Below are 14,631 nucleotides of genomic sequence, written 5' to 3'. Positions count from 1 at the left end.
ACACACATCAGCAGTAGATCACCCCAGAGGCCCCATATCACATCTGCATCTGAGCACCCAACCCCCAGCAAGCAAAGCCCCCAAATGGCCAGCAGGTGGTTCCAGCACATAGACAATGGAGCTCCACTACCTTGGCAGGGACATTAATTTATTTATAACTATCTATTAGCAGCTTAAAGACCATTTCCCCCAAAAGTAAGCAACAAGCTGATACCCTCAAAATTAGTTGACAGCTTCATAACGTAAAAGCCCCAGATGAGCCTTTAAGTTTGACAGTAACTACCGCATCTTCAAATGAGTCCCCAAAGACTACCAGATTCTTTGCAGATTTCTAAATACAGATCCTGCTGAATAGCAGCAGCACTTCCTGAAGTTAAGTGGGTGTCGGGGTAGGAAGAAGAGGAGGCCTTTGGGTGTCGAGTGGGAAAGGGTAGGAAGAGAATCTGGGTGTCAGTGGAAGGAAGATAGCACCCCTTCAATGCTGAGAGCTTAGTTATTCTGATGAGTTAAGTTACCCTGTCATTCTGCAAAATGGGAATTATTCGGCCCACCCAAAAGTATGTTCTGGAGCCCATGATTATAGTTTCAAAGACAGATTCCAAGCCAGGCAATCCAGCAAGTCCCTGTCTCAAAAAATAGGCTGGGAATGTAGCTCAGTGCAAAGGCCCTGGGTTCAATCTCTAGAACTACAAAGGGAAAAAACAAATTCCATCTTCTAATCTCAGCAAAGTCAGCAATCAAGAGACCAGAACCCAGCGTGTCTGCATCCCTCGCAGCCCTCTCCCAAGCATACCTGGCTCAGAGTGATCCAGAACAGACTGGGACAGGTAGTACCTCCTCACAGGGGGTGGTGATCACTCAGTGCTCAGGACTGTGGCGTGCACAGCAGGACGTACTCCCCCACTGAGAGACAGCACTTCCTGCACAGAGGACAGCTGCTTGGAGCAGGAGGCCACTCACCTGTTGCACAGCTTTGTCTGCCAGCACTGCGAACTCCACAGACAGGCCCTTCAGAGCTTGCTTCAGCGAGGCCCAGGTGCTCAGGTGCAGAGTGGCCCAGGAGGGCAGCGGGGTCGTGTCAGACCCTAAGGCACTGCAGGAAGTGAAGCACACAGGCAAGAGACATTCATGACGTGTCCTGCCTTCAGCCTCAGCTCCTAAAGGGGCCCAAGGAACACGGAGAACAGAGAGGAAGGTGGGATGCAGGGCCCCATTCCAGGTGAAACTAAGACAGAGGGGAGAGTGTCCTGTGCCCCTGCAGACAGAGAAGGAGCCCTGCCAAGCCCAAGCACCTCCTTCTCAGGGATAATGAGCCATGTCACCAACTAATCCTTACATAGGGAAAACCACAGTGTGGGAGGCTGGCAAGAATCTGCACTGCCCAGCTGAAATCCCCAGCTTTTCCTCCTGTATATGATGCCCCACTTGCCCACAACCCACCACACCTGGAGAACGCCACAGACCCAAGGGCCACCTGCCTCAACTCCTTCCCAAATATGAGAAGATCAGCTGCATTGTCGATGGCCCTAGAGGCAATCCGCTCGGCCCGGTCCCGCAGCTTGTAGAAGCTGTTGTAGAGGTTGCGAATGAGCTCCCGGCTCACGGCGAACTGAGTCTGGATGTCAGGCGGGAGGAAGTCCTGCCGGATGAGAGGAGAGACAGCGGGTGGCCTGGACATGAGACAGGTACAGCCTGGCTTCAGGGCCGCTGAAAGAGGGTCAAATGAGAACGGGCAGTGCATCTGGCACACAGTGATCCTGGGCACACAGCAGAGGCAGAATGATACCATGCAGTGTTAAAATTACTGTGCCTCTAGTTGAAAGGGGAAAAAAATACTCAAGAACAGAAACCTACCTTGGCCCTAGTAGCCACCTTACAGTTCAGGAATTCGTCCCCAACACCCTGGGCTGCTTCCCTAAGCTTGTTCTGTACATCCTGCAAGAGGAAGGAGACAGTTGCACTTTGTTCCAAAGAGTAAATGCTGATACCAGGCCATCGCATGGCCACTGCATCAGCAAAAGCCAGGGGTGTCCCTTGAAAAGGGAGATCTACTTCCCTGTGTCTGCTTTGCCCTCAGTATTCCACAATCTCTTTGCTGTCTCTCAGATTTTCTTTAGTTGGACGTTAACTTCAGGAAAGCCTGACTCAATGACAGGCACGGGAACAAGCCCCCAGCTCTGGGACAAAAACAAGGCTTTTCCCCAGTAACAGCCTCTGTCCACCAACGAGGGACACAATTTGTCAGACCCTTCAGGATCCAAAAGGAGAAGCCAAGACATCTTCCTGTGGACGGACTTCAAGCCAGGGAGCTCAAGCCAGCAATTGATGGGCAGAGGAAGGGCAGCCCCTGATCTTGAAGCCCAGTCCTCTAAACAGAAGCCTCCTGGGTAAAACCAACCTTAAATATAAGTAGTGTTAAGGAATTCTAGAATTTCAGATGTGCCCTGAGGATCATCAGCCTCAATTATCTCATTTTAACAAAAAAGAAAACTGAAGTAGTACCCTAAACCTATAATCCCACCACTATGGAGGCTAAGGCAGGAGGATCCCAAATTCAAGCCCAGCCTGGGCAACTTAGCAACTTACCAAGACCCCTGTCTCAAAGTTAAAAATAAAAATAAGGACTGGGAGTGTAGCTCAGTGTGAAGGCCCTGGGTTCAAGGTTCAATCCCCAGTACCACAAAAAAAGAAAAAAAGAATCCACATTGTCCAGTGCATGTCCATAATCCCAGCACCCAGGAGGCTGAGGCAGAAGGATCATCACAAATTTGAGGTTAGCCCAGGCTACATAGTAAGTTTAAGACCAGCCTGAATTACACAGCAAGACCTTTTCTCAAAAGTGGGGGGCAGGGATTTAGCGCAGTGGCACCAACCTGCCTCATAAGCACAAGATCCTGATTTTGATCCCAGGTACAAAAATAAAAGAAGGAAGGACAGAAAGGCAGACAGAGCAGGCAGGTTGGCTGAGGTCCAAGGAGGTTACAGGTAATACCCTATCCATGAAAGGTGGGAGCTTAACACAACAGAATAGAGGCACCACTCACTCCCTCTGTGCATCCCACTTCCCTGTCCTCTGCCTGGAACACAGAGGCTCCCAGGTCCTGTCATGTCACTCCTCTGGTGATCAAGACTTCTACTCCACTTTAGGCTCAAAAGGCCACACTCCCTGCTGAGGCAGAGGCTCACAAGTATATAAGGACTATCTGCATAGGCTAACAGATATCTGGGTTATCACCAGGGAAACCTGAGGACTTCCCAGAGGTCAGAGGCTCATTCTGCCTGGGTCCTGTGCTCCCAACCCTGCAGCTAGTAAGAGGCAGAGTGCAGCGGGCACCCCCAGTAGACTCTACCTCTGTCATGCATCCTCTGTCCTGCATCCAGTTAAAGGGCAGGGGAGGGGCCGGATGGTTCCTAGTGGACTCTGCCTGTGTCCTGTGTCCTTTACCCTACATCCTTGCATGGGGTGTAGTACAGGCGGCCCCCAGTGGACTCGCCCGTATTCTGCGTCTCCTGTCCTGCATCCTGCCTGTGTCCTGGATACCCTGACCTGTAAGTCTGGTAAAGGGTAGTGTACAGCTGCCCCCAGTACCCATCCAAGAAGGGGTCACTACAACAGGATAACCCAGCGGTTCCCTTCCTGCTGGGAACTCCCCTTCTGTATCCGACAATGATAGGAGGAAGGCTTCATCCCAGAGCCTCCTTGCCTGTAAGGGCTGGCAGCTTCCTCCACTCCATTGGGAACAGGAGCTCAATTTCAGCTCTCGGCTCTCCCTAGGCTGTAGACAGCAACTTGGAGGAAGGAACTGCTGATCTAACTCCTGGCAAATGTGCATGAGGATATTTCCCAGACAGGGATCTATACCCCAGCTCTGCTGAGGCAGCTCAGCTATTTCTTCAGTGGTTCTCAGTCAAAAGGGGCTTTTTTCGGGCCAGGGATTTAGCTCAGTGGTTCTGGTGACTGCCTCACAAGCTCAAGGACCTGAGTTCAATCCCTGGTTCCAGAAAAAAAAAAGGGGGGTTTTTTCTTCTTTCTTTCAGTAAATACACTACACCCCTGACTTCTGAACTCAATGTATTCTCAAGGGCTGGTTGTAACTCAAGTTGGTCAATGAAGGCTCAGGCTTCTCTACAATCTTCAAAGTCTCTCTCCTGTATACAGGCAGATCTCAGGGTCCTTAAAGAGACACTAGTCCAGGATTTCTCAATTAACCTCACACAGGAAAGGATGTTGTCCTGTTCCTTCCAGAACTCTTTAAGAGTTAAATTTGTATCTAAGACTATCTGGAAGCATAAGCGACTGGCATTCGGGTCATAACTCAAGACTTTACTCATAAGTTAAAACTAAAATTCTGGCCATAACCCAAGTTGTTCATATGTCAGGCTGGTCATAACTCAAGGTCCACTCTACTTAATCACATTTGTGGTCTCTATTTCATCCAAAGACCTTCCAAACCATCCCTCTCTGCATATCAACTCTAAATCCCCAAAGCGAACACACAATTCCACACCATACACAAAATCCTCCATAGTAAAAACCAAAGATGACTTTAAAAATTGTAGCCAAGCCTCTAATTGGAAAGGAAGGAAGCCCCATAATGAAATGAAATCTTTCGAGGAGTCCATACGGGAGGAGGGGGCAGAGAAGAAGGAAAAGGAAAGCAGACTCGAGAAGGAGAATGAGCTCCAGGAACCTCAGAACCCAGCCCATGTGGGACTCACCACAGGATAGAGACACTTACTGGGCCACTGAATGAGAGGAACAGCCTGAGGGTGGCATCCTCAGAGAACGGGGGGTGCCTGGCCACCAGGTTGATGAAGCGCTTCAGGGCCCTCCTCCGGCCCTCGATGAATTCCCTGTCGGCTAAAGAAGGGCACAGGGTCACCACACAGAGTCAGCCTCACTGAGAATGCAGCCTCCACAAAGGCTCCCAAACACCTCAGCAGCAGACTTCCGGGAAAACGGTGGAGTGGTGAATAGCAGAGAAACAGTCTCTCACAGATTTGGTGTCCTGACACTGGAATACAGCGGAAAGAGGAAGAGAAGGTGGGAAGTTGGTCCCCAGGACCCAGAAAGGATCTGAAGTGGGAATTGAAGCCCCACAGGAAGATCAAAGAGAGACATTTCAACAAAGAGAAGGAGGTGACAGCGCTTTCACCCGGAGCCCAGACTCACAACATGGGAAGGGTGGCTTGAACCTAAAGATGCATGGTGACGACTACTGACGACCCCAGAGGTCTTCACAAACACACCAGTGGAACAAAGTGGATGCAGCAGACTGCAGTAGCTGGTGAGCTGTTAAGGTTCAGACATCTCCCCAGAGGGGGCAATTGGTCAGTGGCCATCTTAGAGAGAGCCAACTGAGCTCAGATCTCAGAACAGCAGCAGGCTGGCTCCATCTAGTGGCTCCTGGTGTGGTGGTGAAGAGTGACGAGTTCAAGTAGGCAAGGGCACATGGACTGAACTGAACAAATCAAGTTCTAGCTTCATAGCCAGAAACCAACCTGAACTTCAGTGGATCTAAAGGTTCAGGCTTGCTGGGATTATCCCACTATCCTGCCATAAAGCCTATGTCTGGCTGGCTAGGATTAATCAACTCAGGTCTAGACTCTATCTGCTCATGGGGTTTACCAATGACAGAAGAGACACACTTTGACTGGACATTTTTTTCCTTTTTTAAAAATTTTTTCGTCTTTTCCCCCCTTTGGTTTTTGTTCTTGTTTGTTTGTTTGTTGAGACAGGATCTCACTCTGTAGTTCAAGGTGGCCTTAAAACAAGCTATACAGCCCAGGCTAGCCTCCAACTCAAGGCAATCTTCCTGCCTCAGCCTCCCAAATACTGGGATTATAGGCATGTGCCACCATGTGGCTTTGTTCTTATTTGGTTTTTTCCTTGTTTGTTCCTGTTTTTATATGAGTGTGAACCCTGTTTCTAGTTTTATTGTTTGTTGTTCTGTTCTTGTTTTTATTTCTTCCTTCTCCCCTTCCCTCCAGTCTTCTTCACCAGTTTCACCAAGTTTGTGTGATCTTCCTTTGTCATCCAGCCTTGCTTCTAATCTCTTCCTCTATTTCTATTTCTCTATTCCCCCTCCCCAACCCTTTAAATCTCCCCTAAAGGAAAAATCCCCATATTGAAGGCTTATATATTGCAATTTTCTGATCCATTTTAGACTTTGTTATATAACCACAAATATAATTCATACAGTTAAAGGTGGCAAATCAATAGTTACCACAGTTTGTCATTTTCTAGGCTGTGTCTGATGCTATTGTTATTGCTGACTGTACTACCTCAGACAAGGTGACATAATTGCACTAGTCAGTATTTCTTCCTGGTATACCAAGACTGAGACTGTCCAAGGGTCTAAAAAAATACTACAGACCAGTGCCAAAGATCCAGATGCTGGGCCAAGTAGGTAGCAACTTCCTATCCCCAATAAATTGAAGAGGTAGGATCTTGCAATAGGCTCAAAATCCAAAAAGCCTGCTACACCTGGAGACACCTCTGAGAAGCAGTCATTTCCTAAGGGCTCTCTGAATACCACCAAGCACCTCAGCAGCAAGATCAGCACAGCCCTGTGGCTGGCCAGGGCTGCGGCATAGGCTACACCCAGACAAGACTCCAGGAGCACAGAGGAGCAACAGGGGCCCACTTCGGCGCCCCCACCTATCACCTTGGGGTTCAGGAATTCCCAAGGAGAAGTGAGATCTATCAATTTCAATCAAGACTACTGTGCTGGATGTGGTGCAGAATCCCAGTAATTCCACCTCCTCAGGAGGTTGACGCAGCACAGGACTGCAAGTTTGAGGCAACCTTGGGCAACTTAATGAATGAGACCCTGTCTCAAAATAAAAAAAGAGCCAGCCCCAGTGGCTCACAACTGTAATCCCAGCACACTGGGAGGCTGAGGCAGCAGATCAAAAGTTCAAGTCCAGCCTAGGCAATTTAGAGACTTAGTGGCCAGTGTCTCAAAGAGCGGGAGGTCTGGGGACACAGGTCAGTAGTAGAGTGCTTGGCTAAATGTGTAGGCCCCTGAGTTCAATCTCGAGCACCATATAAACACATTTAAAAAGACTAGTGACACACAGAGATGTAGCTCAGTGGCACCGTGCCTGCCTGGCGAAAGAGCAAGGTCTTGTGTTCGATCCCCAGTACTGAGAAAAAAAAAGACTACTGGTACCCAGGTTTCATCTATGTTTTTGTTTGTTTTGAGACTATACTTTCAGGATATCCCCCAAACTCCTGGGCTCAAGTGATCTTCCTGCCTCAGCCTCCCACATAGCTGGCCTATAGGTGTATACAAAGAGCCTGACTTTTGGGAAACAAAAGATTCCTCACTCTGATCATCTACATTGAAGGCGTCCTCTATAATCCCTTTCTGATACTTCTATGAACAAATGTGTTTTGCTTCCTGGTAAATTAACACACTTGGGTTCTTGATTCATATCACTTATAACTTCACTCTGTAATTGATTCAATTATTAACTGCTATTATTTGGAGGAAATATTTTCACTCCAGGAAAAAAGTGTCTTGATGTATTAAAGATCTTCAAATTTGACCACAAATGGAAACAGTGTTTATTGTAAATTACTGAAAAATACAGTCAGATGAAGCCATCTTCCTCGTCAAGACTAGGAGTTGTTCTGTATCAAGGCTACACTTATATAAACTCTGGATCCCAGGACTAAAAGGCTGCATGTGATTAATCAGCTGATTGCGATTAACTAGTTCTAATGTGGGGAGTGAGCAACAGCACTTTACCCCTGCCCAGCTTGTTCTTACTACTCTTAGCAATCCTTGTACTGTCACATGAGGGGCACAGCCCGTCCCAGTGTGCAGGTGGGGCAGGAAAAACACCTTGTCATCAGACACTGAGAGCAGCCACCATGAGTAGTTATGTCCATAGTAAGAGACTTCAGTACGCCAGAAATTGGACCACACAGTTCTCAAGTTTTGTCCCCTCAAGCACCCAGTTAGTTGCTTCAGGATGGCTGGCCTAGCTCAGAGTTTATTCAGATTTAGAGAAAAGAGCTACAGGAGGGAAAACCAGTGAGATCCCCATGTTCTGGAACCCTGTGAGGAAGAGGCCAGTCTAGGGGGTCTGCAGAAGGCCCACATCCTCCCATCTTGCCCAGTGTAATGTTCTAGTCGCACAGGAAGATGTGGCACCCAACTGTAAGGTTTCACCTCCCATAAGATGGAACTTGGATTCCAGCTTACATCTGCACCTGTCCTCTTCCAGGAGTTCTCCCAGTGCAGCTCAGCACTCGCTGCCTGGGGTTGAGGGGCTTTGTGAAAACACAAGAAACTAACTGCGATACCACGAGCAAACAGGGTCCTTGGCCACCCTCCCGGGAGCTTTGGAGGACCTGGTCCCAACCCTGAAAAGACCGGTTTACTTCTCTCACATTGGACGAGGAGGGCCTCCCTACATGTCAAGTCATCCAGCCAGAAGGCTCCAGTGAGCCAAGGGTATCCGGGACTCAGCCACAGCGGTGACATCCTGATGGCCAATGTGGCCAGCCCATCCAGGAATCAGGACAAGAGCAATGTCCCATCTGCAGTGGGGGTGGCTCACCCCCACCCACACCTGAGTCCGAAAATCTGCTTACCTCCCAGCACTCTCTTGGGTGGAAGGGCTGGCACCATTCGGTACGGGAACCTGTGCAGCAGCATTTCATGGAAGACCACGAAGTCATTGTACCGACGGCACACAGAGGTCTTGAAGCGCTGTGAGGAGAGGTTCAGTGCTCAGACTAGATATCAGAACCTTTGAGCCCCCTCCCCTTTTCTCCCACCACTCCACAGAACCCACATGCCCTCCTCTGTCCCCCAGTTCCTCATCCTCTCTCACCAGGCCTTCACTGGAAGAAGAAATCCTTGAATTCCTTCACTTCCAACATACAGCTGCTAATGTCTGGCTGGCTCTGTCCTGGCAAGACTCCCCAGGAGCTGTTTCACCTCAGGTGGGCTCTGCAATTCTCTCCAAAGCCAGCACAGAACAGTCCTTCATTCTCTGCCTCACTGTCGGCAGCGCTCACTGCCAGCATCACTCCCGACTGCCAAACACATGAGCAGCTGTCCAAGCACAAACTGAGCCTTGACCATTAGTGACTACAACAGCAGATGCTGCACCATGAAAGCCACCAGGTCAGGGTATGAGCGAGCCCCAGACTCACTAGAGTAACCTAACCTGGATCTGCCCTAAGAGCTTACACAAAAAAGGCATAAGGAGGAATGTCAAACCAAATACACTGCCCAGTATGTTCAGGGCCTTGGGTTCAATCCCAAGCACCAGGAAAAAAAATCTGGGGGGGATAAAAAAAAAAAACTAAGACAGGTATGGTGGTGCATGCCTGCTATCCCACACTTCTGAGAGGCTGAGGCAAAAGGATTCCAAGTTTGACCCCATCCTGGACATTTTAGCAACTTAGTGAGACCCTATTTCAATATAAAAAGTGCTGGGGTGTAGCTCATTTTGAAGGCCCTGTATCCAATCCCCAATACTGCAACAGGGATACAAAATATTAAGGCCAGTGTATCCACCTCCACCCAAGCCACACCCACATCACACTGCCTTTGTTCAGGACTCACAACAAACAGGGAAGACAGTGGAACCTACACCCAGAAGGCAGACCATGGGTCCATGAGAGCAGGTGGAGAGTCCATTCAGGTGGCCTAGGCAAAACACCTCCTCTTACACATTCACACCAGGCACCAACCTACTTAAGGAGTGGGCAGGCCAGAGTCGGGAAAGGCCGGCTCAAGGGACAGCAGCAGCTTCCCACCACCAGGAAGTCAGGCCTAGGAGCAAGGGCTGGTGCTCTCCACCTGGGGCCCCACACCAGCCTGTGCCCAGGACCCCAACTGCTAAGAGAAGGCAAGAACCATGATGCCAGATGGCTGTGCTATCCCTGAGGTGGTCTTAGAGTGAGCTTCCTCCACATCCACCTCCTTCCCTTGGCAGGAGCACCCACAAACCTTAGAATGGTTTTGTCACAGGCCTTACCACACTATGAAGCCTTACTACCAGGTGTTATGCTGCACACCTATAATCCCTGCACTCTGGGAAGCTGAGGTACAAGGATCACAAGTTGGAGGCCAGCTTCAGTAACTTAGTGAATTATTGGGACTCTGTCTCAAAATTTTAAAAGAGGCTGGGTATGTAGCTCAGTGTGAAGGCCCTGAGTTCAGTCCCAAGTAGAGCAAAAGAAAGAAAGAAAGAAAAAAGACAGCCAGTCGTGGTGACACACATCTGTAATCCCAGCACTCAGGAGGCTGAGGCAGGAAGACTGCTCTGAGTTCAAGGCCAGCCTGGGTTACATAGTGAGTTCAAGGCCAGTGTGGACTACATAGCAAGACCCTAACTCAAAACACAAAAGAAGAGACAGAGAGAAGAAAGGAAGGTACAAGGAGGTAGGGAGGGAGGAAGGGAGAGAGGGAATTAAATCTGGTGATTCCTGACACTACAAAACACAGCAGACAGTAGTGACAGATAAGCTGCTGGGACTCTGGACTCACCTTTTTCCAGGGACAAGACTTGAGACATTCATGAAACTTTTCAGACAAACCCTGGTGGTGAGGGACCACCTTCTCCCCCAGGAATGCAGGCCCTGCTCTGTCCTCAGAAATCCACACATACACACACACACACACACACACACACACACACACACACACCAAGGACTACACCACTCCCATAGATGGTGCTAGCTTATCGATTACTCAGTTACAGGATGAAGAAAACTCCCCCAAATCCACCTTAACTAAACCATGATACTGCAAGATAATGGACAAAGGAACACAGACCAACACAGCTGACACAGCGCAGGATGACACCTGAGTGACACCCACACCCACTGCCACACTGCTGCATAGATGAGCTCAGACTCCACGGGACTAGCACAGGACACAGGTCAATCTTGCATGCAAACCTCACTGACTACTTAGACTCCATACTGTGATCCTCAGAGATCCGCAGCACCACAAAACAACCACAGCACAAGCCTGTATCCACAGTCTGTGCTCTGAGGTTGTCCATCAGAGATTCTCAAGTACCTAGGCATGGTGGCACATGCCTGTAATCCCAGCACTTGGGAGGCTGAGGCAGGAGGACTGTTGTGAGCTTGTTTGGGATACATAGTGAGTTCAAGGCCAGCCTGAACTACATAGTGAGACCATGTCTCAAAAGAAGATTCCCAAGCAACAGGATCTCAGGGTACAATGGAGGTGAGGTGGACTAGACCATGTGGCAGGGCTGGCACTGGCTGATGCCAGATGCATGGGCCATACATACTTCTGAGCCAATGGCACAGACCCTCTCCCCTCCCACCACCTTGGCCTGGTCCCTACCACCCTCTCCTGCCCACCACCCCACAGCTGCACACAGTTGGCAGTACCTGGCTGGACACCTCATACTCCACGTGCTTCAGGAAGAGGCCCTTCTTCTCCGGGATGAGCTCCACCTGCACGCTGTCCCTGGCCAGCAGCTCCTGCAGGGTGTAGGGCAGCAGCAGCGGGTTCCCCTGAGGCATCTGCATCGATCCCCCCCACTCGATGACCGGGTGTACTGGCGAGCCTGCAGGAGAGAAGACGCATGCCCAGTGAAGGCAGGTCCTTGAAACTCCGACTCTCCCACACCCTGCATCAGCTCAACATGTGGATGCTGGCCCCAGACCCTCAACTCATCAGCCACACAGTCAGGACCAACAGGCATGTAACCTGCTGGAAAATCACCCACTACTGGAAGGCTTCACCTGTTGTACACCTGCACATTTGACATTCACCTGACCAAGTCAAGTCAGGGGAGTCAGGAGACAAGGTGAAATATTTATAAATTATGTGCAAATCAGAGTCTTCATCCCCAGGAGGAATACAATCATTATGTACTGCAAACATGTACTAATAGAAATGAAAACTGAAACAAAAATACTCTTCAGTAGAGCCAAGAAGAGGTTTAAACAAAGGAATGTAATTTCCATATATCCCAGTGTCTCTATAACTAATACACTGCTTTCAAAAGCCAGATAACATGTAAATCTGAAAGGAAAAAAAAAACTTCCAGCAATCTGGGAAGCTGAGGAAGGAGGATCATGAGTTGGAGCCCGGGCTGGGCAACTTAGCAACATCCCAGATCCTGCCTTAACATTTAAAAAGGGTGAGTGATGTAACTCAGCACAAAGGCCCTGGGTTAAATCTTCAGTACTGGGGGTAAAAAAACACTCCCTATATGCTTACAGCTGGGAGACATACAAACCAAAAACTAATAATGCAGCCTCCTTACAGAGACTTCGCTCACACTTCACTCACAAAGCACAAAGCAGAGAAATACCACAGAGAGTTTTGTTGCTTAATGGCTTGCTGCAAGATAAAACAAATACACAAGGAAATGAGGGTTAAAAGTCAGTTCAGTTTTCAGTACAGGGAAAAACAGCAATTAAAAAAATGCTCTTGCTGGGTATGGTGGTGCACACTTGGAATTCCTACACCCAGGGAGGCTGAAGCAGGAAGATCACAAGTACATGCCAAGCCTTAGTGAGACCTTGTGACAAAACAAAAATACAAAAAAGTGGTTGGAGATATCACTGAGGGCAAAAGTCTTGGGCTCAATCCCCAGTACTAGCAACAAAATAAAACAAACACAAAAACATTCTTTGCAGTTAAAATGAACAAAGTGAAGGTGAGAAGGGAGTACTCAATCAGTGCTGTGTGAGCACAGCATGCACGGGTTCCCTTCTGTTGCCCAGTATGGTCTGCAGTGGTCGCCGGGTAACCCTAATTCTTAAAGCAGCTCTCAGTGCAGAGCGGGCGGTATTCTAAAGCAGGTGGTGCCTAGGTTCTGTGTGAATGACTCAGCATTCCAGGATTTAAAACATGGCTGCGTTTCCTGGCCTTACAGCTGAAGAAGAAAATAAAGGAAAGCTGCAAGGTAGACCTGGAAACACCTAAGGGAGGCCTCATCAGCCCCTGCTGCAGTCTCCCTGTCATGCTCTGAACAATGACCTCTCCCATGCTGGCCAGCACGGCCAGTGCAAGGGCACAGGTGCCTTCAGACACCAAGTCTCAACCTTTGCGAGCCAGCAGCTTCTGCTGAGATCCGAATTTACACACCACCACCGCAGAGCAGCTCACACACACAGCTTGTGCAAATGAATGTGCCTGTGCATACGAGGGTGTTTAAGTATGTAGGTGTTCTTCAGTACACCCACGTCTGTGTGTAGGGGTGTATGAGTGTGTGTGAGTCTGTATTTGTGTATGCGTGCACATGGGTATTTATGTACAGATCAGTATGAGTGTATATGAGTGCGTGTTCTTGTGTATATTTGTGTATTTGTGTATTACTGTATTTGAATGTGTGTTCATGTTGAAGTATACTGAAGTGTATGTAAGTGTACTTGTGTACATTTGTGTTACTGAGTATGTGTGGGTGAGTGTATCTGAGTGTGTATGTATGTGTGTGTGTGCGCGCCTGCGCTGTTTTAACAGCACATGTGTGTGCACACTCAGCTCATCTGGGCCCAGGTCTCCAAGTCACCCAGGAACCCAACTCCTGTCAGACTGTTTCTGACCCCTTCAGGGTCAGGAGTGTCCTCATCCCTGTTCTGGGAGCACAGTGATGAACCAGGCTCTCAGATGTGCCTGTCCACCTTGCAGGCAACTACTGAGCATCCGGCTGGCAGGCACAGGCTACACACAGCTATGGCCCAGGACCTGGCCGGCACAGCATGAGGAACACCAGAGAAGCCTGGGACGCGGCCCTGGAACGCAGCTCCACCAGGCAGACGGTCTGCTTTGTTCTCTGATGCACACAGACACTGGCAGTGCGGCTCAAGGGGCATTTGCTGAATGACTACTTGCCACTATTCAATTTTTTTTTTCAATACCAAGGATAAAACTCAGGACCTTGGGCTTGTGAGGCAGGCACCATGGGCTACTATTCAATTTTTAAGAAAAACCAGGGCATCAGCCAGGTGTGATGGCACATGCCTATATAATCCTAACTATTGGGAGGCTGAGGCAGGCAAGTTCAAGGCCAGCCTGGACAACTTAGCAAGATATGTCTACAAGTAAATGGAATGTAGCTAAGTGGTAGAGCACCTGCCTAGCATGAGCAGGGCCCTAAATTCAATCCTCAGAACAACAACAACAAAAGAGCATCTCTGGGCCAGGCATGGAATCACTCCTACAATCCCTGCACTCAGAGGCTAGGGCAGGTGGATTGCTGTGAGTTTGAAGCCAGCATTGGGTACAGTGTGAATTTAGGACCAGACGGAACTACTGTACCCAGCAAAACCTGGTCTCAATAAAACAAAACAAAACAGCATCTCTGGAAGGAAGGGAGAGCACCTTTGCTCTAGAACACAGAATTTATGTGTGGGAAACAGGATATAATGAAGTCTAAAAGTAGGAACTTGGCCTGGTAGCACAAGCCTGTAACCCCAGTATTCTGGAAAGCTGAGGCAGGAGGGTCACAAGTCCAAACCCAGCCTGTACAACTTAGTGACTCAATGAGACTCTCTGTCTGAAAATAAAATTTTTTAAAAAAATAAATAAATAATGAATTGGGATTATAGCTCAGTGCAAAAGCCCTGAATTCAATAACCAATACCACAAAAAATGTAGGAAAAGGGCAGTT

At 48.9% G+C, this 14,631-nt stretch overlaps 1 protein-coding gene across 3 annotated transcripts in view; it reads right to left on the bottom strand.

Annotated features, from left to right (window-relative positions):
* Positions 1-14,631, bottom strand: part of Snx8 (sorting nexin 8) — a 71,270-nt gene that overhangs the window by 8,958 nt on the left and 47,681 nt on the right. For all 3 annotated transcript variants that reach the window (XM_010612073.3, XM_010612074.3, XM_010612072.2), the window contains 6 exons: positions 11,396-11,574; positions 8,609-8,726; positions 4,740-4,861; positions 1,855-1,935; positions 1,479-1,639; positions 961-1,093 (listed from right to left, as the gene is read on the bottom strand). In XM_010612073.3, the coding sequence (XP_010610375.1) occupies positions 961-1,093; positions 1,479-1,639; positions 1,855-1,935; positions 4,740-4,861; positions 8,609-8,726; positions 11,396-11,574 (794 nt within the window). The remainder of the gene's footprint in view (positions 1-960; positions 1,094-1,478; positions 1,640-1,854; positions 1,936-4,739; positions 4,862-8,608; positions 8,727-11,395; positions 11,575-14,631) is intronic.

This window comes from Fukomys damarensis, unplaced genomic scaffold (genome assembly GCF_012274545.1).
Source record: "Fukomys damarensis isolate Sample0158 unplaced genomic scaffold, DMR_v1.0_HiC HiC_scaffold_17, whole genome shotgun sequence".
Taxonomy (NCBI): domain Eukaryota; kingdom Metazoa; phylum Chordata; class Mammalia; order Rodentia; family Bathyergidae; genus Fukomys; species Fukomys damarensis.
This window is presented reverse-complemented; position numbering and strand designations above follow the sequence as displayed.